This window comes from Myxine glutinosa, chromosome 5 (assembly GCF_964187855.1).
Source record: "Myxine glutinosa chromosome 5, kmMyxGlut1.1, whole genome shotgun sequence".
Classification (NCBI taxonomy): Eukaryota; Metazoa; Chordata; class Myxini; order Myxiniformes; family Myxinidae; genus Myxine; species Myxine glutinosa.
This window is the reverse complement of record NC_136265.1, coordinates 140,973,337-140,999,574: the sequence shown is the minus strand read 5'-3', so window position 1 is coordinate 140,999,574 and position 26,238 is coordinate 140,973,337. Positions and strand designations below refer to the sequence as shown.

The 26,238-nt window shown below is 47.9% G+C and overlaps 1 protein-coding gene across 1 annotated transcript in view; it reads right to left on the bottom strand.

The window, feature by feature from the left end:
- LOC144892387 (uncharacterized) overlaps positions 1 to 26,238 on the bottom strand; it is a 77,777-nt gene that overhangs the window by 36,874 nt on the left and 14,665 nt on the right. The window contains exon 2 of the mRNA XM_078778803.1: positions 10,123 to 10,239. Coding sequence (XP_078634929.1) covers positions 10,123 to 10,239 — 117 coding nt within the window. The remainder of the gene's footprint in view (positions 1 to 10,122; positions 10,240 to 26,238) is intronic.

The window sequence follows — 26,238 nt, the reverse complement described above, 5'->3', positions numbered from 1 at the left end:
AAGGGATGAGAAGAAACATTTGGAATTGGAGTCGTTTTCGGGATTATACTGGGGTCAAAGGTTAAAATTGGTCACAAAACTAAGGCTTTTCAGCCAATCCAGAGAAGAGCTGGTAAAACGATGGCTTTGTTTCGTTTTACCATATGGCAGACAGACCAGGGAGCATAGACATTTGTGTGGTCTTTGTTTCGATTTTACAGGAGTTGAAGGTCAAAGTTGTTCACAAAATTAAGGTTTTCAGCATCCCAAGCATTATATGCAAATCATGTTGATATGTTTTCGTGAACATGAGGGGATTAGGGGAGGTAGTCCGTGGCCAACCTTGGCTCATGATTGGTCAATTACGACTATGTCATCAATTTGTCGGAATTTCGGTACAATCTTGCCGATGGGCTAAATCTGGGTTGTGATCAGGCTCGTTCACAATAGTTTTTTAAATCCCAATTGTTCCTGTTTTCTCGTTTCGTGAGCAAATATTTGCCGTATGGATAACAATATTTGGAATAGTTTATTGTCCCCCGTCGCACCGCGGAGCGAAAGGGGGACTATGGTTTTCCCCTCCGTCCGTGCGTGCGTCCGTCCATCCGTGCGTGCGTCCGTCCGTGCGTGCGTCCGTCCGTGCGTGCGTCCGTCCGTGCGTGCGTTCGTCCGTGCGTGCGTCCGTCCGTCCGTGCATCCGTCCGTCCGTCCGTCCATCCATCCATGTGTGCGTGCATGCGTGCGTCCGTCCATCCATCCATCCGTGCGTGCGTGCGTACGTCCGTCGGTCCATCCGTGCATGTGTGCGTCCGTCCGTGCGTCGTGCGTGAGTCCGTCCGTCCATGCGTCCGTCCGTCCGTCCATCCATGCGTGCGTGCATCCGTCCGTCCGTCCGTCCGCGCGTGCGTGCATGTGTGTGTCCGTCCATGCGTGCGTGCGTCCGTCCGTCCATGCGTGCGTGCGTCCGTCCGTCCGTGCATCCGTCCGTCCGTGCGGGCGTGCGTGCATGCGTGCGTGAGCGATGGACCGAATTCTAATTTCGTGTGTGGGTGCAACCCACGTCAAAATCCAAGATGGCCGCCGCCATGTATGTCTGAACCTTGTGAGCGGAATATCTTGAAAAATAAGCGAAGTACCAACTTCTAATCTGGTGTGTGGGTGTATCTCGGCATACGGAAGAACGCTATTGAAAATTGGGTCGCCACGTCAAAAGCCAAGATGGCCGCCTTGCATCTTCCACTTTGTCAACTCACATCACTTCACCTACGGGGAACCGAGGCGAAACGCATGTTACTTTTGTTATTAGAAGCGGTCTTGGAAAAGGCCACGATTAGCTATCTTAACACGGATATGCACCTTAACATGGATTTCACCCAAGGTGGATAACCCCCTTGGGATGGGGGCAAATGAAGTCGCTACAAACTCCATCATGTGACCCTTAATCCACCAGTAAATATTGTTTGGGATTGTATAAGTGACGACCGAATGTATCGCAGTCAGACAGACAGAGAGACACCAAATGGCCTATTTTAGTTTGATTTTCTATCATTCAGAACAAGCATTGCAAATCAAAAGGAATGTTTAATTGTTATTAAACAGGATTAAACAGGAAAGATTTCTCTCTCTCTGGATGCAAAAGGTCCAAAAACACAATATGAATGCAAGGTGGAAAGGTGAGAAGTGCCAAGGAAATGGGGTTGGAGGAGTGAGAAAAGGGAGGGATAGAGAGGAGGGGGGAAGAGGGACGGATGAGAAAAGCTGGGTGGGAGAAAAGTGGGGAAGGGGGAGAGAGAAAATGAGGGAAGAGGGAGCGAGAGAAGGAGGAAAAGGAGGGAAGAGGGAGAGAGAGAAGGGGGAAAAGGGAGCGAGAAAAGGGTGGAAAAGGGAGCGAGAAAAGGGTGGAAGGGGGAGCGAGAAAAGAGGGGAAGAGGGAGAGGGTGAAGGGGTCGTGAAGGGGAAAAGGTGGAACAAGGGAGGGGAAAAGGGGGTGGGACGAGGAAGGGGAGAAAGGGGGGTGATGTGGGAGGGAGAAGGGTGGGGGACGATGGAGAGAGAAAGGGTAGAATAGGGGATGGGGAGGAAGGGTGTGGGGGGGGGGATTAGTGGGGATAGGAAGGAAGGGGGGAGAGGCAGGGGGAGGGGAAGGGGAGAGAGAAGGGGGAAAAGGGAATGAGAAAAGAGTGGAAGGGGAGGGCGAGAAAAGAGGGGAAGAGGGTGGGGTCATGGAGGGGAACCAGGTGGAACGGGGGAGGGGAAAAGGGGGAATGGGATGAGGGGAGGGAGAAAGGAGGGATGAGGGAGAGAGTAATGTGGGGATGTGGGAGAGAGAATGGGGGGGGGGACGAGGGAGGGGAAAAGGGGGGTGGGACGAGGGAGGGGAGAAAGGGGGGTGATGTGGGAGGGAGAAGGGTGGGGGACGATGGAGAGAGAAAGGGTAGAATAGGGGATGGGGAGGAAGGGTGTGGGGGGGGGGGGGTTAGTGGGGATAGGAAGGAAGGAGGGAGAGGCAGGGGGAGGGGAAGGGGAGAGAGAAGGGGGAAAAGGGAATGAGAAAAGAGTGGAAGGGGAGGGCGAGAAAAGAGGGGAAGAGGGTGGGGTCATGGAGGGGAACCAGGTGGAACGGGGGAGGGGAAAAGGGGGAATGGGATGAGGGGAGGGAGAAAGGAGGGATGAGGGAGAGAGTAATGTGGGGATGTGGGAGAGAGAAGGGGGGGGGGGATGATGGAGGGAGAAAGGGGAGAATAGGGAATGGGGAGTAAGGGGGTGCGGGATGAAGTGGGGATGGGGAGGAATGGGGGAGAGGTAGAGGGGAGGAGAAGGGGGAAGAGGCAGGGGGAAGGGAAGGGGGGAGAGAAGTGGCGGTAGGCAAAGAGTGGAAGGGGGGAGGGGGAGAAGTGTAAGGTAAATTGACATGTATGCAAAAGACATAAAAAGAAGAGAAGGTGTGAGAGTAAGGAAGATAATGGGAAGGTTTGAAAATGATTGGAGTGAGAAAAATGGAGGGGAAAGGAACATATGGAACATACAAGGACGTGCCCAAAATTCCTCCATTTTAACATATGTAATATGTGGATGGACCCATTTCTCACATGGATGAGGATTTGCACGTTGTGATAATAAATCAGTTTCACAAACCCAGTTTAGTAGGAATCAAATCCTGTCTGACGGTCCGGCCTCAAAGCATTATTTGATAATTATAATCGATGTGCAGATGATCAATTTGATCCCTTCTGCAAATCAAAATTCTTCATCCAGGCATTTGTCATTCCTCGTGCTTAATCACAACACTTGCAAGTATGAAAGTATGAAAATCAAATGGCGTCAGGGCTATTTAGGGAGTTGTCGCAGCATCAAAGCAGTTTCATTTTGCTTTCTGCAAGCCATCTGCGATGTGTTATGTTACTCCTGCCCCTTCGTCAGGGATCATTTTCCAGGCAGATGTGAAGGTGACACAGACAACAGTTGGAACTAGAACGGCACTCAGTAGAGCACAAACCCCCGCCAGGATGAACAATTGTACACCGCTCCTTTCCTATGCCATCTCCAGGCATTGCAAATCGTCATTACCGGGCACCAAAGGGGGCTCGGCAGTGACGCACGCTGAAAGAGAGTACTCAGTTTTCACTCTGGTTTCTTGCTTTCTTGGTTGTCCGGGCGATATCTCAGCCATCCTTTGAGCTAGGAAGCTGAAATTTCGGCACAGTAGTGAGCAAGTCCTTTGTCAAATACGGTATTTTTTGTTTTTTGAATAATCAATTAATTGAGGAGTTATTTAATTATTAGCGTTTAATTAAGTACTTATTTAATTAATTAAATTTCATTTCTCTTCTGACCATTATTAACTCAGGCACGTTTTGAGTTCGGAAGCTGATATTTGGACATGCCAATGACCAGGTGATTTGGCTGCAAAGGATATTTTTGATTTATTAATTAATCAATTAATCGATTAATTATTTAATTATTCGATTAATGACAAAAAAAATTTTTTTTTTTAAGTTACAGATTCTGATGAAATAGTGGTAGTTTATGTGTTCTCTGACCAAATTGATTAATAATTTAATTTTTTTATGATTATTATTTATTTATTTTCATTATTAATCATTTATTTATTTTCTTTCTCATTTGGCCAATATCTCAGGCACCTTTTGAGCTGGGAAGCTAATATTTGGACATGAGTGACCAAGTGATGTGGCTATCAAGGATATTTTTGATTTATTGATTAATCATTTCATCTATTAAGTATTTATTGAATAATCGATTAATTATTTATTGAGTAATCAATTAATTATTTAATTTTTTATAAATGACTTATTTAATTAAATTTCTAAAAGATACATCTTCGGATGAAGCACTACTGGTTTAGTTATGCGATTAGCCAATTGATTATGAAAATATTTTGTGATAATCTTTTATTGATTTTAATTATACAATTAATCAATCAATTAGTGTACACCTCTCCCTCCCAATGCAGCCTCAATGAGCTGCACTGCGGTATTGCCGGGCGCCGGAGGCGCCCCGGCAATGCCGCGCTGCAGCATATTTAATTATTTGGCATGGGGCGGTGTACTTTGAATGTATGTGTACTTGTTTATGTTTTGTTTCCTACTGATAGGCCGGATCTGAACCAAAATCGAATCGGCTTGTTCTCGTCACCTAACCAACTCATCCACCCAGTTTACACAACTTTTTAACTCATAAACAACTTTTTACGATATCATGCTATGTCACGTTTTTATCTCTACCACGCAATGGTGAAGAATCACCGAAAAAAATTATTGTATCTGGATCTGGATTCTGGTCTTCTCCATATCTGCTATCTAATACAAAAATAACGTTTGTGACCCTCGCCAGAGGAGAGGGTATTGCATTTGAGTCCGTTTGTCTGTTTGTCCGCACAGAATAAATATGATTTTCTCTGCAACCGTTGGTCCGATTGACAGGAAACTTTCACCATAGATGCAACTCCACCTGTATAATTTTTTTGGATAATTATGACGTCATATATCACGTGGTTCGGAGCCATCTTGGAAAAACCGAAAAGCTTTGCACCACTATATTTCCGAAATCGCTGAATAGAAAAAATTGAGACATGGCTCATTGGATCATTGTAAAGTACTCTCCATGGGGAATAAAAAATGTTAATGATGATGTCATAGGTGCCTCCATTATGACGTCATAATTCGACAAGTACAAAACTTCATTCGATCAAGATGAAATTTCTTGAGCATAATCTCGGAAAAAAATTAGTTTAGAAAAAAAAAAATGATGTCATCGGTCACGTGGTACGGCCGCCATATTTGTTTTAACACAAAAGCCTTTAAAAAACCACTGAAAATACATCCTGGCGAGGGTTTGCAATCTCCGATTGCTCTTTCTTGTTTGTTTATGCATTCGGATCCTGCAGGAACCAGTGCAACCAAAGTTTGCATGGCCTGCGTTTTCATCCCAAGGAAGGTCGAGGGCTATGTTTGGATAAAAAAATGACCCTGAATAAAATAAAATAATTGGCCTTCAGACCTGAATCGGGTCCCGTGCTTACACGCTGCCTGGGGTTTTTTTTATTTTATTTTTTTTTTCCTTCGGGAGCGATTGAGTAATATGTATTGTGAAGATCGTATGTTGAGGTTTTGTGTGTGTGTGTGTGTGTATGTGTGTGTATATATATATATATATATATATATATATATATATATATATATATATATATATATATATACTAGCTTGGCTCGGCTCGCTGCGCTTGCCTCACCAAGCGTCGATACTGAGGAGCGGGCTTATTTTAGTTGAGGCTAATGACTGTACCTGAGTTGCTGTGTTGTCATGATTTTCACCAATCATAATACAAACAATTACTTGGCACAAATGTATTTGTTGCGTTTGTGATATTACATTTTTATAGGCAATTTAGGTTGAATGTTTTTTTTTTTTCAAGAAAGAACCCCTCAGCACATACATAGGGGAGGGGTAGGTGCAGACTGGAAGTTTGGGACGATTACACCTCACCACCATGTAATTCAAAACACCTCACCACCAAGTAATTCAAAACACCGCACCACCACGTTATTCAAAACACCTCACCACCACGTAATTCAAAATACCTCACCACCAAGTAATTCAAAACACCTCACCACCATAAAACACATAATAAAAACACCTCACCACCACGAAATTAAAAACACCTCACCACCACGAAATTGAAAACACCTCACAGCCATAAAACACGTAATAAAAACACCTCACCACAACGAAATTAAAAACACCTCACAGCCATAAAACACATAATAAAAACACCTCACAGCCATAAAACACATAATAAAAACGCCTCACAGCCATAAAACACGTAATAAAAACGCCTCACAGCCATAAAACACGTAATAAAAACACCTCACCACCACAAAATTAAAAACACCTCAGCCATAAAACACGTAATAAAAACACCTCACAGCCATAAAACACGTAATAAAAACACCTCACAGCCATAAAACACGTAAAATAAACACCTCACAGCCACGAAATTAAAAACACCTCACCACCACGTCATTTAAAAACACCTCACTACCACATAATTATAAATACCTCACCACCACGTAATTCAAAACACCTCACCCCCAGGTGATTTAAAAACACCTCACCACCATGTGATATTAAAACACCTCACCACCACGTCATTTAAAAACACCTCACCACCACATAATTCAAAATACCTCACCACCACGTGATTCAAAACCACCACAATGTTATTAAAAACACTTCACAACCACGGAAACAAAAGTTTGAGGGAGTCGTTAAGTGACAACACAGACACTGCCCAGATGTGTCGATATCTATCTATAATTCCAGTAATCTCTGTGTGTATGTATGTATGTATGTATGTATGTATGTATGTATGTATGTATGTATGTCTGTGACCGCTGTTTCTCGACAACCACGGGTCCGATATACTTTAAACTTGCCAGGTATATTGCTGGGGACCCGAGGATGTGCCTTTTCAAGGTTTCATATTAATCGGAGAAGTAGTTACCGAGCTATGTCCAAAAAACGATTCAACCAATCAGAGAGCAGCGAGCTATCACGTGTGCCGAACGTGGCGAACAGACTCTGTCTCGGACGGCACATTTGAGAGCGTATTCATTTATTTCACGTTGGCAAACTATGTTGCCGTTAAACTATGTTGTAAAACTAATTAAAACTAATTTGCGACATATTAATCGGAGAAGTAGTTACCGAGCTATGTCCAAAAAACGATTCAACCAATCAGAGAGCAGCGAGCTATCACGTGTGCCGAACGTGGCGAACAGACTCTGCCTCGGACGGCACATTTGAGAGCGTATTCATTTATTTCACGTTGGCAAACTATGTTGCCGTTAAACTATGTTTTAAAACTAATTACGTGCACGCTATGGCGATTTCTTTACCAAACTCCGCAAGCCGTTCGCTTTGGACCAAACCATTGCATGTAAATAGAGGGGGGGGATTGTCACCGTACTCGCAAGCCGTTCGCTTTGGACCAAACCATTTCATGTAAATAGAGGGGGGGGGATTGTCACCGTACTCGCAAGCCGTTCGCTTTGGACCAAACCATTTCATGTAAATAGAGGGGGGGGGGTTGTCACCGTACTCGCAGGCCGTTCGCTTTGGACCAAACCATTTCATGTAAATAGAGGGGGGGGATAGAATTTTAGATATATATATAGTACGGGCATGCCCTAGTCTATCTATAATTCCAGTAATCTCTGTGTGTGTGTGTGTGTGTGTGTGTTTGTCTGTGACCGCTGTTTCTCGACAACTACCGGTCCGATATACTTGAAACTTGCCAGGTATATTGCTGGGGACCTGAGGATGTGCCTTTTCAAGGTTTCATATTAATCGGAGAAGTAGTTACCGAGCTATGGCGATTTCTTTACCAAACTCCGCAAGCCGTTCGCTTTGGCTTTGCGAATTGGACCAAACCATTTCATGTAAATAGAGGGGGGGGGGGATTGTCACCGTACTCGCAAGCCGTTCGCTTTGGCTTTGCGAATGGACCAAACCATTTCATGCACCAAACCATTTCATGTAAATAGAGGGGGGGGATTGTCACCGTACTCGCAAGCCGTTCGCTTTGACTTTGCGAATGGACCAAACCATTTCATGTAAATAGAGGGGGGGATTGTCACCGTACTCGCAAGCCGAGGAACGGGCACCCACGTACGGGCACGTCCTCGTCTATCTATAATTCCAGTAATCTCTGTGTGTGTGTGTGTGTTTGTCTGTGTGTCTGTGACCGCTGTTTCTCGACAACCACGGGTCCGATATACTTGAAACTTGCCAGGTATATTGCTGGGGACCCGAGGATGTGCCTTTTCAAGGTTTCATATTAATCGGACAAGTAGTTACCGAGCTATGGCGATTTCTTTACCAAACTCCGCAAGCCGTTCGCTTTGGACCAAACCATTTCATGTAAATAGAGGGGGGGGGGGGGGGGGGGGGATTGTCACCGTACTCGCAAGCCGTTCGCTTTGGACCAAACCATTTCATGTAAATAGAGGGGGGGATTGTCACCGTACTCGCAAGCCGTTCGCTTTGGCTTTGCGAATGGACCAAACCATTTCATGTAAATAGAGGGGGGGGATATAATTTTAGATATATATATAGTACGGGCATGCCCTAGTATAGATAAATGACTGTACCCGAGTTGCCGTTTTGTCATGGTTTAAACCAATCATAATTCAAACAATTATTTTGCACAAATGTATTTGTAATAAACGTGATATCACATTTTATAAACAATTGAAGTTGAAAAAAAAAAAATCAAAAAAAAATTAAAAAAAAAAATTTAAAAAAAAAAAAAAAAAAAAAAAATGGAACAATTTTCAAAAAAAATAACCTTAGGACATACCGACGGGAGAGATATGTGCATTCCAGAAGTTTGGTACGATTTCACAAAAGTTTGAGAAAGTAGTTCAGTGACAACACAGGACAACACAACGCAACACAGGACAGACGCTGCACAGATATATATATATATAGATATATATATAATAGTGAGGATTTGTTCTGAACGACACAAATTTAATTTTTGGAGTATTTCATTGAATTTCACTGGGCAACACCTGGTACTTTAGCTAGTGAATGATAAAACAAAGAATACCCCTCAGCGCACTACCGAATACTCTCACCCACGCACCAACAAATACACGGGATTCCGTAATTACTTCCACCACCAAAAGTGGACTGAGGTTATGTTTTCAAACAGGATATCTCAAAAAAAGTTGTTTGTGGATTCGGACCAAATTTGGAGGAGAGGTTGGGTGTGTGACAAGGACGAAATTATTATATTTTGGTGAATATCTGGCACCACACAATAATATTTTAAGTGATTTTCCACCATTTAGAGATAGTGTCAAAATGATATCGAGCACGATATCTTAAAAAGTTATGGACGGATTCGGACTTGGTGAATAGGTTGGGTGTCTGACAAAGACGCATGGATTCGATGTTGGTGAAGATCCGAATCTGGATATGAGATTTCTTTTTTTAATTATTAAGTGATTCTTCACCATTGAGAGGTAATCCTGGTGTTGGCTTAAGATCTCAGGATCTTGAGTTTGAGCCCCTGTCGTGCCATTAAATAACACTAGGTGGGTTGACTCAGCCTGTCATCCTTCTGAGGTTGGCAAAATGAGTACTGCACTAGCTTACTGGTAACAAGGGCACTGCATCAGCAGCAAAGCTGCGCTTTCAGAAAATGATGCAACCAACAGTCACAGGCTGAATATAAAACAACAAAAATAAGTTGTGGATTACTTCTGACAAAACTTGGTGGATGAGTTGGTTAGGTGACAAGAACAAGAGGATTCGATAATGGTTCAGGTCTGCATCCAGATCCGGCCTATCAGTGGGATAGAAAACGTAAACTGTTCAGCCTGGCTTACTCGGCAAGAAATGGCCACCTCGTCCCGCACGTTTTGTTCCGAGGAGGGGAGAGGGCGTGACTCCAGCATGGTGGCCGTGGCTCTGGCTAAACAGGAGTGGGAAAAAAGCACAGCTTTCTGCAGGTCGATTCCAGACGACCCTCCCTCTGCACATCACCCGCACCGTGCCTTTTATCACCTCGGCCTCGTGCATCACCAATGATGCGCCATGCACCCCCACTCCACTCACCAATTGAAGAGGGGCCCAGTCGATGGTCAGAGGACCGCCCTCGAACACTTGTTGCAGAATGCTGAAGAGGGATGATGGGGTGTGGCTTCATTTCCCACCTGGAATAGCGCCAACGGCCTGTAAAAACGACAAAAAGGACATAAAGACCGATTTACAAAGGGCAGGGCATAAAACGAAGGCTCACAGGGATGGTGATTTTAGACACATACATTAGATGTGGTGGATGTCATCTATCTATTACATAGCCTCGCATATCTAATATCACCATTAATTACTTTATTTTTAAAAACATTCACTAGAAGACATTCATTAAGGAGATAACTAATAAACGACACTAAGCGATGTTAACCCCTTAGAGTAATTTCCAACATATAGGATGAAGTAATTGGTTTCAATGACATTTTCAACCATAGATATTCATAGGAATGAAGAACTAATCCTGCCGGTGAAAGCTGGTGTCGCCCTATGTCGGCAGGTCAACACCGATCAGTTGGTGAACACACAAACTGAAGGCCTAGATCTAGCCTAGGGCCTGGCCGGTGCAATGGTGATTAATGCGGTTTTGCTCAGCTGCATTTATCCGAGAACGTGTTCGACGCGCGAGGGTTCACCGACGGGCAGGACACTCGATGCTACAGCGGTGCGTTTAGCACCCGGAATGCCTTTCATCTACATGGAGATTACTCCAAGTGGTTTTGCTGGCCTCCCAGGAGGGTAGAGAATGGCAACACCACAGGTAATAGAGTTACAAATCTCACTGAGGTCTATACTTCAACCTGGGGTAAGCACGTATCTAATTCGCACTGCCTGGGTAAATTCACAGCGCTATGCCAATTCAGTTTCTTATGCTTCTCAGGCTGCAGCTATCCAGAATTCAATTAACCTGCGCTGGCCTAACAAAGTGCGGCACGCGTGGTGCCATCATTGGGTACACGCGGCCAAGGCCAAGGCTTTTGAGGCCTTCAGCAGAATGCAATATGTGTTCGTTAATTTGTTGGTTTGGATCACAGTGAAATGTACGAGTAATTTAATCATGACGATAAGTATGACCTGGCGTTTTCAGGATTAATCTGTTTATTACGTACGCAGAAGTGTCTGAATTTGTTGCAAGCTCCCCTCCAATCACTCCTATTCCTTCCTTGCATTCCCTTGCTCCTTCGTCCTCCAAACCTACTTTTTCTCCCCCCTATTCCCACCCTTCCCTACCCTCCTTTCTCACTGATATGATCATCCCTTCTCTTCCTTTTCTCAATTTTACTATTTTTCAATTTATCTCCCTTCTGTGCATACAAATCAGCTGGCCCCTCTGACGATATCTCCACAATGACGTGTGTGATGGCGAACAGGAAGTACAGTAGAAGCATAAAGCAGTCCCATAAAAAGTAAAGTAAGATGGAAAATCCAGGCCGAATTCTGCACATTCCAACAATGTTCATAGGGCTTGTGCTGAATGCAGTCATTGCTGCCAAACCCTGGCAAATGGAGGAGGAGGGAGGGAGGGAGGGAGGAAGAGGGGTGAGGAGGAAGAGGGGGGAGGAAAAAGGGGGAGGAAAAAGGGGGAGGAAAAAGGGGGAGGAAGAAGGGGGAGGAAGAAGGAAGAGCAACAAGGTAGAGCAACAAGGTAGAGGAAGAAGGGAGAGGAAGAAGGGAGAGTACGAAGGGAGAGCAAGAAGGGAGAGCAAGAAGGGAGAGCAAGAAGGGAGAGGAAGAAGGGAGAGGAAGAAGGGAGAGGAAGAAGGGAGAGGAAGAAGGGAGAGGAAGAAGGGAGAGGAAGAAGGGAGAGTAAGAAGGGAGAGTAAGAAGAGAGAGGAAGAAGGGGGAGGAATAGAAGAGGAGGTGGGGAGGGGGGGTAGGAAAAGGGGGTGGTGAAGGGGGGAGAAAGAGTAAGGGTTTGGAAATACAGTTGAGCACCGGGGGGTGAAGGGGTTATCTCTGCCTGGGCGATTTGGCAATTGGATGCTGTACAGGTGCTGTGCCAGAGATCAGGACACAGTCACCTCATTTACGAGTCAGTATGTGTACCATCCTAATGGCTGGCACAGTGCCGCACTCACTCGGTCGTGGCAACGTTCTGTCGCACGTTGATATCCGAGCCTCAATTACTCGCAATTGATTGCCTGCATTTCTCGCCAAAATCCAGAACATACTTCAGCGTCTCTCGATGTAATAAAGGTCACTTTTAGCTCTTCTTAACAAACGTCTTTCTTCAAATCGATAAATGCTATCGCCATCAAATTCCAAAATCGCAATTGCACCGATTTGATAATGGAATGATGTCAGGTGCTCGACCCATTACATTTTCGTGAAAGTGGAAGATTGTATGCGCAGCTCGATATTTACAATCACCTTGAACCATTTTCGATGAAAATGCATCTTTGAAATCTTTGACCAGGATGCAACCCTCAAAGGATGCCATTGTCAGGCAGATGTGTGCTATGAGGTTGCCTGCCCTCGAGTGGTTGCCAACAAGGCCCAACATCTGACCACAGAATAAAATTACTCAACAATGAGTGCACTACGAGCCAAGCTATCTTTCACTTTAAGCCAGCTCTCTTACCTACTTACATATGATTGTAACTAGCAAAGGTTGCCGGAAAACGCAGGGGTCACTTTGCTGATGGGAATATTAGGGGAGGAGAGGTGCGAAGGGAGAGGGAGAGAGAGAGAGAGAGAGAGGCGGGGAAGAGAAGAGAGAGGGGGGAGAGAGGGTGAAGAGAGATCAGGAGGAGTGGTGACTCAAGCACTCAAGTGGCTTAAACACTCCATTCAAGACCGTTGATAAGGAACGGAAGGCTTGACGTGCGCTAGCTAGCTGCTTGGTAACTAAACATACCCTTGGACATTTTGACAGCACTGTACATACACTGCACCTGGACACTGTACATACAAAACGCCAACAAAACGACAGTTTTGTTTTATGAAAGACTTTAAATATGAATCATGACCATTTTCTTTGCAATGAAAATGTAACTTGTCCAGTTGTCAATGTGGTTCTGGTTTTTAAAATGTACATAAACGCAAAAAGTGATGCTGAGTGTACAAAAGTGGACGTGGACGCGCACATTTCATACAACTTTAAAGTGTAAGTTACGTGTACATTTCAAAGTGTACGTGTACAAAATTAATATATATATATATATATATATATATATATATATATATATATATATATATATATATATATAGCGGTTTTGAGAATAAAGGATGACCCCCCCTCGTAGGTAAAGGCACCACAACATGTAGCCTCGCTGTAGTTCAGTTATTTCTTAGTAATGTAAGCGTCGTCCTTTCCTGTGTTAGTTTTGCGTTGAGCAGGCCAGTAAGTGTAGGCCTCGATTAGGCTGGAATACCATGTGCTCGGCCTGAACAAGTCTGGCAAGGCCGAAGGGAGGAGCTGCAGGGGGAGTGGCCGGTAAGCCGCGAGCAGCCAATTGGTGCTCGAAGGGAGTGGCTCACCACGGCGACGGGAGGAGGGGCATGGAACATTCGGGTAAGGCCGGGGCGGAGCCATAAAAACCCTGCCCCGGGCCCCCCACCTCAGTTGAGTCGGAGCCCGTGTGAGAGTCAGAATCCACAGAACGCACGAGGACAAGAGAGAGCCGAAGTCAGAGATCGTCAGAACCGCAGCAGAACGAGTGGATTGAATTGTTTGTAATAGCCTCGTTGTACACGAACTCTCCCCCTGCCCTGTGCCCTGCACTCTCTGGCTGTATTAATCGCGCTTGTGGAGACGATCCATTCCGGAGCCACCTACGCCGATGATCCTCCTACCTGGGCTTCCTGCATACATGCCGTGACCACCAGAGGGCCACGCCGGGCGAGCTGTCCGGGAGCGACCGACGGCAAGGCGCGTTTGGCGCGCGAACTTGCTCTTCCTCCTTTTCCCCGCGTGCGTGAGTGGGCCCTTTGTCTGGGGATAAGTTAAGACTGCTTAAGTGCCTGCTCTGTGTCTCTTCGCCCTGCACATAGTAAATAAACCGTGTTCTTCCTCTTATTTGATCGTTCCCGTCATTTCACAATTGGCTTAGCATCGCACGAACAGAACCGCTCGAATCGGGTTCAATAAAAGGTAACGGCACGAGTCACATGATACGCACACCGCTCGGGCGTACTCGATTAGCGTGGCTTGTGCGAGGTCCGGTCCCCGTTTCCGTGGCAGCGTGGGTACCAAAGGTACGTGCGGCGTCGACCCGATACCCCTTTCCATGCTCGCTGCGGGAGTGGCGACTCGGCCTCGTGGACATGAAGACCCGAGGGGGAAACGGGGCTTAACCCCACCCCCCCCCTCCCCCCCCTCTGTACGTCGACGGGCTTCGGGAGATCGCAACAATATATATATATATATATATATATATATATATATATATATATATATATATATATATATATATATATATATATATTGTATATCCACAACAATATATATACATACATACATATACATACATATTGTTGTGGATATGAGGATTGTGTTTTTTAAAATTGTTTTATTGTGGACCCTCGTTCCTCCATTTGTTGTTGTATAAAGGTCAAAGGTCGTGCCCGTAGTTATTTCACAAGCACCCACGTTAGCCAATCTTAGATTTCCTCCTTGTTGGTAGTTTATTTCCTTATTCTATGTAGGTTAAGGCTCTGTTCCCACTAGTTGACATTCTCCATTGCACCAAGTGAAATAAGGTAGATCCCCATTCATTTTCATTCCCAAAGCCCCATTCCTAAAGCCTTTCCTGCCAACTGCATTCGCTGCAGCTGCTGGGCGGTTTTCACCGCGACTCCATTAGCCACGAGGTAGGCTTGGAGAAGAAGGGGGAGGAGCCGCCGAATCCTGGGCGTGCCCGCCCATCGTCATCAAGGGTGGAGCCAGAGGGCCCATGCCGACCAATCAGGGCCGAGGCGAGCTCACCGATGGGCGTGTTCTAGAGGCCGGCGGCTTGATCGCCGGCGGGGTTATAAAAAGCGCATGCGGAAGCCTTTGAAGAGAGTGATGAGAAGGAGGCCAAGAGAAGTGCGAAGTAAGAAGTGGAAAGGAAGAGTTGCACCAAGGATCGCTGAAAGGAGAGTCAGAGATACGGCAGAAGAACAAGTGCGAAGTGCGAAGTGCAAAGAAAGAGTTGCGCCCCACCAGTAGTTTGGCTCCACCAGAAGTTTGGCTCCACCAGCAGTTTGGCTCAATCAGTAGTTTGGCTCCACCAGCAGCTTTGACTCCGCCAGGGTGCACGTATCGCGGCAGCCCGCACGATCGAGGAAGGGCGTTGACGGCGGCGGCTGGAAGTGCCGATCGAGGAAGGGCGGCGGCTGATGACTGCCGGGCCGACCGTGCTCCGGTTCGAGCGGAGCGTTCCTCTCCTTCCAATCCTTCCATTCCTGCCTGCAATCTCCCCATTCGTGTGAGTCCGTCTTTTGTTTGTTCTGTCCAGGGTATAAATTAAGCCTGTGTAGATAAGCTAGAATTTTCACTGTGTCTCCTTGATTCCTTCTGTCATTATTTTATTATCTTTCCTTCTTCCTTGGTTTCTTTGGTCCTGTAAATAGTAATACTAATAAATTATATTCGTATTTCAAACCCTTTTTGTCTTCTTCTTCTTCTTCTTCTTCTTCTTCACATCCGTGTCGTCTTTGTCTTTTCCAAATTGAATATCTGTGGCACGATTTGGCCAACGTTCAGAATCGGGTCTAGTCATTGCAAAAACGGTTCGGGTCGCGGTGCCATCCGCTCGGCAAATTAACATCTTATCCGCGGTCCGTAACAATATATATATATATTGTTACGGAACCCGATGTCGGCCTATGGTCCCCTTTGAGGGGGGATTAGTCCCCTCGCTTGTCACTGACCGGCGTGGTCCCTAAAGCTGCACCGCGACCTCCGGAAAGGCCGGTGAGCAGCTTCGTTCGTGACCGCGGATAAGATGTTAATTTGCCGAGCGGATGGCAGCCGCGGCCTGAACCGTTAACAAAGACTAGACCTGATTCCTTAACGTTGGCCAAATCGTGCCACAGGTATTCAATTGGGAAAAGACAAAGACGACGGATGTGAAGAAGAAGAAGACAAGAGGTAGGAAATACGAATATGATTTATTATTACTATTTACAACCAAAAGAAACCAAGGAGAAGGAAGGATAATAAAATAAAGGCAGAAAGAGGGACGGACCAGAAGGACACAGTGAAACATAGCTTACCTATTACAGTCTTACTTAGAAACCCTAGGACAAAACAAAAGACAGACTACGATCACACTTACACGACTGGGGAATGGAGGCAGGAATGACTGGAAGGAGGAATGGGAAGGTTCAGCTGGGGCAGATGGTTCGGGCTTGATCCCGCACGGGACGTCGGGCTGGACCTCGACGGTCACCGATGCCGCCGATCCTGGTTCCCGTGGGGTAACGGGTCGAAGCTGCCTGGTGGAGCCCACACTGCCTGGTGGAGTCAACGCTGCTTGTGGAGCCAAAGCTGCTGGTGGAGCCAAAACTGCTGGTGGAGCCAAAACTGCTGGTGGAGCCAAAACTGCTGGTGGAGCCAAAGCTGCTTCTCTGGCTCACCTCAGGACGCGTCTCCCTTCTCTCTCCGAGGGCTCGTCTCGACTCATCTGCCGTCTCTGGCGCAACTCGCGGTGGGGGCTGATGCAACGGGTTTTATAACCCCGCCCTCTTGAGCCATACCCACTCATTCTTGGTTGGTCGTAGGGGCTTCTTGGCTCCACCTCTTGATGACGATGGGCGGGCCACGCCCTTCTTCTCCGAGTTGGAGCACATGGGCAATGGCGGCGAATGCAGTTGGCAATAGAGGCTTTGGGAATGAAAATGAAAGGGGATCTACCTTATTTCACTTGGTGCAATGGAGAATGTCAACTAGTGGGAACAGAGCCTTCACCTACACAGAATAAGGAAATAACTACCAACAAGGAGGAAATCTATGATTGGTTAACGTGATGGTATATGACCTAACTAAGGGACGCCCTTTGACCTTTATACACAGAATGGAGGCAGGAGGGTGGTATTTTTACAACAATAAAAAAACACAATTCTCATATCCACAACAATATATATATATATATATATATATACACATATACATATATATATATATACATATACATATATATATATATACATATACATATATATATATATATATATATATACATATACATATATATATTGTTACGGTTTTTAGAACCTTCACATGTAAATTTAGTAGTAAATTCCCTTATAAATGACCCCTGTGTACATGTCCCCTTAATTGGCTGTTAAGTAAAGATTGCACCTTAGTTAGTCCATGTACAACACGTAGGACACTTTAGGACCTCTCTATAGTTATGTCATTATTATGTGTTCCAGGTAAGGCTGTGTTTCCAATAGTTGACTCTACGTTGCATCAATCAAATAAGATAGGCCCCCTTTCGTTTTCTATCCCGGCGGTGCAGGTGGTTTTCTATCCCGCAAGACGCCATTGGCCATGTGCTCTGTCTCGGAGAAGAAGGGGGGAGGAGCCGCCAAATCACGGGCGTGGCACCACCTCGTCATCAATGGTGGAGTCAGAGAGCCCTTGCCAACCAACCAACGCCGAGGTGAGCCCACCGGTAGGCGTGTCAGCGGGGCCGGCGGCTTGATACGGCCAAGGCCAATAAAAGGGACTGCGAGGGACTGCTTATGCAGATGAGTGAGGAGATGAAGAGATGAGTGAGGAGAGGCAGGAGATGAGTGAGGAGAGGCGATCAGATAAGAAGGAAGAGGCACTCGGCGAGTTCACTTGAGATGAGAAGGGGGTCACGCATCGCGAGCGAATGGTATTGAGAGAACGCATTTCTCTGAACGCATCTGAGCGCATCTGAGCATCTGAGAGACGCATCTGAGCATTGAGCGACTGAAGAGCGCATTGTTCGCGGTTGATTGAACTGTTCGCTTATTACGTACGCGGCTGAGCCACGAGGGTAACCGCCGAAGCCGGCCTACCGTTGCCCTGTGATAGTCCCGCACACGCCAAACGACACGCGGAGAGCTCCTGCCGTTTGGTTCATCTGCTTTGCGGTGCGAGTTGGGGACTGGAGAACGAGCTACCTGGACGCCATACCTGAACCATCTCCTCCAGCCATTCCTGCCTGCAATTCCCTCTTCGTGTGAGTCTGTCTGTATTGTCCTGTGGGTTTAAGTAAGACTGTTTAAGGATTTGCGCTGTGTCTTCTTCTTCTTCTGTATATTGCTTTCGTTCCTTCTCTTTCTTTGGTTTTGTATAGTAATTAATAAATACCTGTTCCTCCTCTTACTTTGGTTTCTTTCTCGTCAGATCGTCTTCGTGTTTTCCCAATTGAGTACCTGTGGCGCGATTTCGGCAGAACCGCTTATAATCGGGTTTAGTCCTTGGTTAACGGCCCGCATCGCAGCTCGCTTCGCTCGGCGCAATCCATCTATTACGCTGCGGCCCGGGCGGGAGTATTTCCTCGCATACCGGAAGGCGCTGGTACTTAGGTCATAGGAAGAATTGGCCTACTACCCTATTCAGCGCTGACCGGGCGTGACATCATACCCCCAGGACCGGTCGGACGGCCAGCTTAACAAGACAAGGGGATTAACCCCCCCTTGCTAACGGGAGTGCCGTCCCCCGGATCCGTAACAGAAAAAAATATATATATATTGTTACAGATGCGGTTGTGGATGTTGGTTTACCGAGCGGTTTGGTATGACCGCGTCTGCACAGTTTACCCGATTATACTCGAACGTTGGCCGAGTCGCGCTACGCTAAATCAATTGAGGAAAAGGACACAACGGCTGGGATTAAATGACACGACACCAGGGGTACAGTTCTCAAGACCTCCGGAGGAGGATATAATATGGGATATGTTTAGATTACACCGACCAGAGGTACAGCACAGTAAGGTGGGCACTTAAACACGGTCTTATATTAGCCCCGACAGACCACAGATAAACAGGACAAAACTGACTCACACAGGGATTGATGGCAAGGAGGGGCAGGTAGTTGATAGCTCAAGGTGCACCTTGGCTCAGGGGCAGGATCCACACGGTCCGGTCCAGAGATGCGGGAGGTCTCTCTCTGCGTCAGCGTTAGAAGGTGACGTTCTTTCTCCAAGCTGGGGGCGCATCTGACGTCACGTCCGGTAAGTGGCTGCGTATATCCAGCGGGGAGTGACACGCCCTCGGCTCGTTAGCTCCGCCCCAGATGGAATCGGCCCGTTGCTTCTTATTGGGTGCTGGGGTTACCGGGCTCCGCCCTTGACGAGGAGCTGACAGCCAGCCCCTTCGTGGTAACCCCGTGGGCGCACATGGCAATGGCGGCTAACCAAGCCGGTGTGAGGACGCACACTCCCCGCACCGCGGCCGCGCCGCCCCCGCTGTGGTTGTAGTTGTTGTTGTTGTTATTGTTTCATGAGGAAGATGGGAGGAGGTATGGGGAGGTCCTAAACTCACTACTGGTGCCATACAATCACATTCTGGTGCAACGAAGTCAGAATTAATGGAAACGAGTCCTTAACTGACATAGACTAAGAATAACTAGCAAGATGTCCGAAAGTTGTCTACGTGAGATGCGGTGGACCTGGGCACGACATTTAATGGGGGAAAAAGGGGAAGGTCGGTTCTACAGAGTGTTATTTACAGGCAATGGGACTAGGGAATGGGGGATTGGGGATAGTTGGGGGGTATTGGGGAAATAGGGGAATATTTACAAGCGGATATGGATGGAGGCCAAATCCCATATCCGCAACATTGCACCCTTCTCTACCCTCGGGGCGTCCCGACCCGATAAATTTTTACCTATTTTAGTGTGGCACTCAGATGTAGTTCCCTCTACTATTAACTCTACCCTGAGTGCGACAGTTTTACAGATATTCACAAATGAGTAAATATGTCCCCCTGCGACGTTGCACCCTTCTCCTCACAGAAACACACCCACAGGATAACCGAATCGCGGAAAGAATTCGCAAACTAAACATACAGCCGGTAGGAAGCATTATTTACACGAGACTACGCTGATATTTACACTACGATCCAGGACCTGTTTTTGGAGGAACACATGCAGATGTTATGCATAGAGAGAGCACGCATGCCAGCATCGATACACCAACCCACGAGTGCTCTGTGGCCTTACGGCCTTTAATAATGTGCAGAGCACCCCATCCAAGCACCAAAAGCACCACCCCATCACACAGTCAGCACCATCCGGTGCACCAATAAAATGTTTAATAATCATGGTGTGGTGTCGCAGCCGGCCGATGTTCTGCCGCTGGTCTTGCCTTCATGTGGTGCACTTGGCCTTCTGGCTTCTTTAAAAATAAAGAAAGGCGCCAACCGCGTCCATTTCTGTATTGTGGCCGTCAGGGGGCCAACTAAAAGTGGTTCACCTGTATGGCATAGGTGCCACGTTGACCCATAGGTCCATCCACGGGTGGTGCTTGGCCGCAAAAGAACTGCGGTCCATTGTGGGTGGCCACTAAAATTGCGGTCCATATGGTGTATCGATCCAGGCAGCAAGCAGAGAAAGTGCAGGCCCACAACTGCGGAGCCAGCACCTCTCTCTCCTCTCTCTCTGCCCCAAAGCCAGATCCTCGGAGGTGGGAGACAAAAGAAAAGACAAGTGAGTAAGGTGGTAAGGGCGCAAAAGTGCACGCAATGTAAGGTAATGCACACTGGGGGCACATGGGAACCAGGTGAGACAGGTACGTTCCTACCGTTCGCCCCCCCCCCCCACCAGGTAACCTACATGGCCCCTCCCTTACCCCTTACTGTATCCACAAAACACAACACTACCCATAAACATCTACTTTACAAATCAACAAACGTCCCTACTGTCTTCCCCGTTCCTCCCATAAACCAAATTCGTCTTCTCTCCCTCCTAACCAATCAAATTTGCCATTTTCAACTCTCATCAAAATTTGCCATCTCCAACTCAACATCATAATTTGCTATCACCAATTCATCATCAGTCCCTCCTAGGGAGGGAGAGATGGAATCACCCCAAGGTCTCATCCACGTCGTGATGCGTCTCACAAATCCTCACAGCAATTCTCATTTCCTGCAACAGAACAAAGAAAACACAGGTGTGGAGTCATCATCACCACAGGTAAGTGGCTGCGTATGGTGCGACAGGTTCATCAATCCTAACTATTTCCTAAATGACTTTAACAACTTTACATTACCCGGGGTCTTTCCCTGCCAATCCATTGGCCCTCTTACACTATGGGTTCTAAAAACCAATTCCCATTGACCAAACTGTGGTGCTTTTCAATTTGGGGTCTCACTCCCCCGATTCATCTCTCGGTGCCCTCGCACAATTTCTGGGCTGCGACGTGTACCTCTCCCAGCGGGTCTACCCACCTGCACACCTCCACCACTGCAGTTGCCTCCGAGCTTACCTGCTCCTTACCCTAACCTAACTACCTGGGGAAGGCCCTCTGGCGCTCTCCCCACTCGGTGCCCTCTCTGGCACTGGGCTACCCGGGTCCGTCCTCCGGATCCTCGGGCCCCATCCACAACTAACGGCTCCCAGAGCCCACCTGCGGCCTCACCTGGCCGACATCCTCACAGTGGTGGAGTGCCCAACCAACTACACACACTAACAGGCTACACGCCCAGCCATTTCCACAACACTAATGCACCCATCCACAATACCATTCTGCAACCGCACCACAAATGCCAATATCCAACCACAATTTACCTATACCCTCTACCTAACACTTACACTACCCGCCCCGGGTACTCATGAAAGGGGTCCACTCTTCCCCCATCCACACCTTCGCACCATGCACACCACTCCGTACCACTTACTCCAACTCTCTCCACACACCTGTACTTGCACACCTGTGCTCTCACACCTGGTGCCACCTGCACCCTTCTCTCCCCAAGCGCATTCGCGCTGATCCACACACTCACTACTCATACACTGCTCCACACACCTGTCCAGTTGCACACCTGTGCAATCACACCTGTTCAATTCTCACACACACGGCATCATCTCAGCTAACTACTCCCTTCTGAAACTTGCGCGTCCCAGTCGTCCCTTTAAACTATTGCGCTCCCACGTCATTATCATCCACACTAATCTACCTGCGTCCCCACTACAGGTATCAGTCACTAACTAAACTTAACGTTACCTAATGTCAATCTTCTAGGGCCCAACACACAATATAACCTAACCCACCCGGGCTAGTTTTCACTGCCATACACCCCATAAGCTATTGCTCCTTTGCCCCATATATATGGGAAGGGTGGCAAGGATGCCACCCTTACCCACCGGGCCCATCGCTCACTACCCATTTTGCACATTAAATTTCAACAAATCAAAAATTTGCCAATCACTACTCATCATCTGCCAATCACTACTGCCAATCCCTTGCCAATCATCAAATTTTGTTTTTTTCTAATTTTGGGTCCAAAACACTAACCTCATCACACAGTCTACTCACTAATGCCTCTCGGTGCGCCAATTCCTGTCCAAAGCCCGGCTTCGTAAAGCCAAGCCATGAATGCGGGTTGTTCTGCGCCAGCGGCTGGATGCGTCCGGCATTCGGTGCAGGGACGGGGGCTTACCCGTGCCGAGATCCCACGCACCATCTTGGCACGGAGCCATCCAATGTCCCGCTCTCGACCTGCCGGCACGTCTCACCAAAAAGTGGTCGCCATGACGACCCTTTCTATCGGGCTGCCAGCTCCGCCTAGTGGAGCACGGACGCGGCCGTTCAAAGCGAGGCCCGGCACGCACCGAGGGCCCGATTCGGCTAAAAGTCGACCTAACCGCTGCTCCGTTTAACGTCGATGCTTCACCTGCATGCTTACACCCCGCAGCCTGTTCCTTGCTCACACATCCAGCCGTCTCCATGCTCCTCGTCGTACCTTTCCTTACACACCCAGGTACTCTCATTCCACTCACAGACTTGGTCACACACCTGACCACCGAACACCTTGGCACACATTCGTCGCTCGCACACCTCACCAACACACCTCTTCGTGCCCCCTCCTCGGTCACCTCCTCTGTGACAATCACAGGTGTGCTCTCACCCGCACACCCAACCACGTGCCTCACTACCAATTCCAGCGTGCATTCCCACTCACGCTCTACCATTCCAGGTGTGCTTCCTTTCTCACCTGTCACCACCAACTCACGCTCCGTGTCACTCGTACTACTCTCACCACCACTCTTGACAACGCACTCACCCTTACTCCCGACAGCGCACTCTTTCCTCATGCACCCGTCCGTTACACACCTCTCTCGCGCACACTCTCCCGTTACACCCTCTGTAACACTCACCACAGGTGTACACTCTTCCTTACTTTTGACAGCGCACTCTTTCCCCATGCACCTGTCCGTCACACACCTTTCTCGCACACCCTCTCCCGTTACATCCTCTGTAACACTCACCACAGGCGTGCATTCTCCCTTTACACCCTCCGTAACACTCCTCACTACTCGCTCCCATGTGCTCCCTCGCACACGCGCTACGACCGACTCACTCTCGCCAGCACCCTCACTCCTTGGAACGCACTTTTTCCTCACACACCCCAGAGTCGGACTTTCTCGCACACCAGACCTGTCGCACACTTCACCAACGGCCTCTCACGAACACCCGGGTCCATCTCGACCCCCAAGCTTCTTAAATCCCCTGGCGCATCATACGCACGACCATATTGGTCACCACTTACACCGGGTCCTCTTTCTCTTCGCTTCTCCTCCATCACCTGCGAATCCCTCATCCGGTTAATGAGCACATCATCACGATCCAAACACAGACTTTGGACCAATTCTTTTATCTCCTCTTTTATCTCTTTCTTATCCCCTCTCCGTCGCTTCTTAATTTCGCTCACCCCTTCTTCCACTTCTTCTAATTTCTGCTTCACCTCTTTTATGTCCCGGTACGTCTCCTCAAGCTCGTCCTCCAAGGCTACCTTGACCGTTTCCATGTGCGTCCTCACCTGCCGGTCCTTCGTCTCCATTACCTCTGTCACCTCGTCCAACCTCGTTGTCAGTCCCTCACGTACCATCTGACATTCCCTCTTCGTCGCTATCAAGTCATCTTTTAGTTCTTTCTGTGTCGCCTTTAACCCTCCTAATACCGCAGTGTTCCTTTGAACCTGCTCCGTTAGTCCTTTTTGTCCCTCCGTCAGCTGTTCCACCTCCTGTGTCAGGTCCTCTCTGCCCCCTTGTAACTTTACAGTCCCCTTTCTCACCTCCTTCTCCATGTGCTCCTTACAGTGCCTCACCTCCTCGCGCACTCCTCCGACCTCCTCACTCACTCCTCTTCTGATCTCTTCTCCCATCACTTGCATCTCCTGCCCAGATGCCACCCTCATCTGCTCCATTTCCTCCCTGTGAGCATCCAGTTTGGTTTCTACCCCCATTCTGACCCCCTCTATCTGCTGCCCCATCTGTTTAACTTCCCTTTCCGCTTGGTCCCTCATGTCCCTCAATTTGCCTTCCATACTATTTTCTAACCCCTCTAACCCCTTTTGCATCCCTTCCATTTGATTCTCTTGAGCGGCCATTCTGTTTTCTACCCCCGTTAACCCATGTTTCACCCCTTCTATCCCATTGTCTAACCCCTCTAATTTCTTGTCTAATCCCTCACCGGTACCCCTCGCTTCGTCCCTCATTACCCCCATTTGGCCCTCTAATCGCTCACTATCAGCCCTCATTTGCTCACTCTGAGCATCCATCCGATTCCCCATTTGTCCCATACTGCTTTTCAAACCTCTAATTTGGTCTCCCAATTGCTCACTATTCTTTTCCATAAGGGCCGTCATTTGCATAAAAAAAAGATTCAAATCCCCCGGTGGCGCTACCACGGTCGCGGGCGTGGACGCCGTGGCCATCTGCGAGGCGCCATTTTGCGCGCCCGCTACTTCGTGCGTGACGGCGCTATTTTGCGAATCTGCTACCCTCACTGCTTCGCTCTCCTCTTGTCCCTCAATTTGGTCCTGGATCGACCCTACCTCACTCTCCTTTACCGGAACCCAGCCGTCTTGGTCTGCCATAGCGCGACTTTCAAAATTCGGGTTTTTATTTTTTTTTGTAAAACACAATTAAATTTCGCCGTTATAATTTCGAGCGCGGGAAATGCGCTCCGGATCGAATTCTACTTCCCGACACCAAAATGTTACCCTAATGGTACAATTGGTGTTCCAAAATTTGGGCCTAACTGAATTTAGTCCCAGGTCCGAATCCCACTCCTCGACACCAAATGTTACAGACGCGGTTGTGGATGTTGGTTTACCGAGCGGTTTGGTATGACCGCGTCTGCACAGTTTACCCGATTATACTCGAACGTTGGCCGAGTCGCGCTACGCTAAATCAATTGAGGAAAAGGACACAACGGCTGGGATTAAATGACACGACACCAGGGGTACAGTTCTCAAGACCTCCGGAGGAGGATATAATATGGGATATGTTTAGATTACACCGACCAGAGGTACAGCACAGTAAGGTGGGCACTTAAACACGGTCTTATATTAGCCCCGACAGACCACAGATAAACAGGACAAAACTGACTCACACAGGGATTGATGGCAAGGAGGGGCAGGTAGTTGATAGCTCAAGGTGCACCTTGGCTCAGGGGCAGGATCCACACGGTCCGGTCCAGAGATGCGGGAGGTCTCTCTCAGCGTCAGCGTTAGAAGGTGACGTTCTTTCTCCAAGCTGGGGGCGCATCTGACGTCACGTCCGGTAAGTGGCTGCGTATATCCAGCGGGGAGTGACACGCCCTCGGCTCGTTAGCTCCGCCCCAGATGGAATCGGCCCGTTGCTTCTTATTGGGTGCTGGGGTTACCGGGCTCCGCCCTTGACGAGGAGCTGACAGCCAGCCCCTTCGTGGTAACCCCGTGGGCGCACATGGCAATGGCGGCTAACCAAGCCGGTGTGAGGACGCACACTCCCCGCACCGCGGCCGCGCCGCCCCCGCTGTGGTTGTAGTTGTTGTTGTTGTTCTTGTTTCATGAGGAAGATGGGAGGAGGTATGGGGAGGTCCTAAACTCACTACTGGTGCCATACAATCACATTCTGGTGCAACGAAGTCAGAATTAATGGAAACGAGTCCTTAACTGACATAGACTAAGAATAACTAGCAAGATGTCCGAAAGTTGTCTACGTGAGATGCGGTGGACCTGGGCACGACA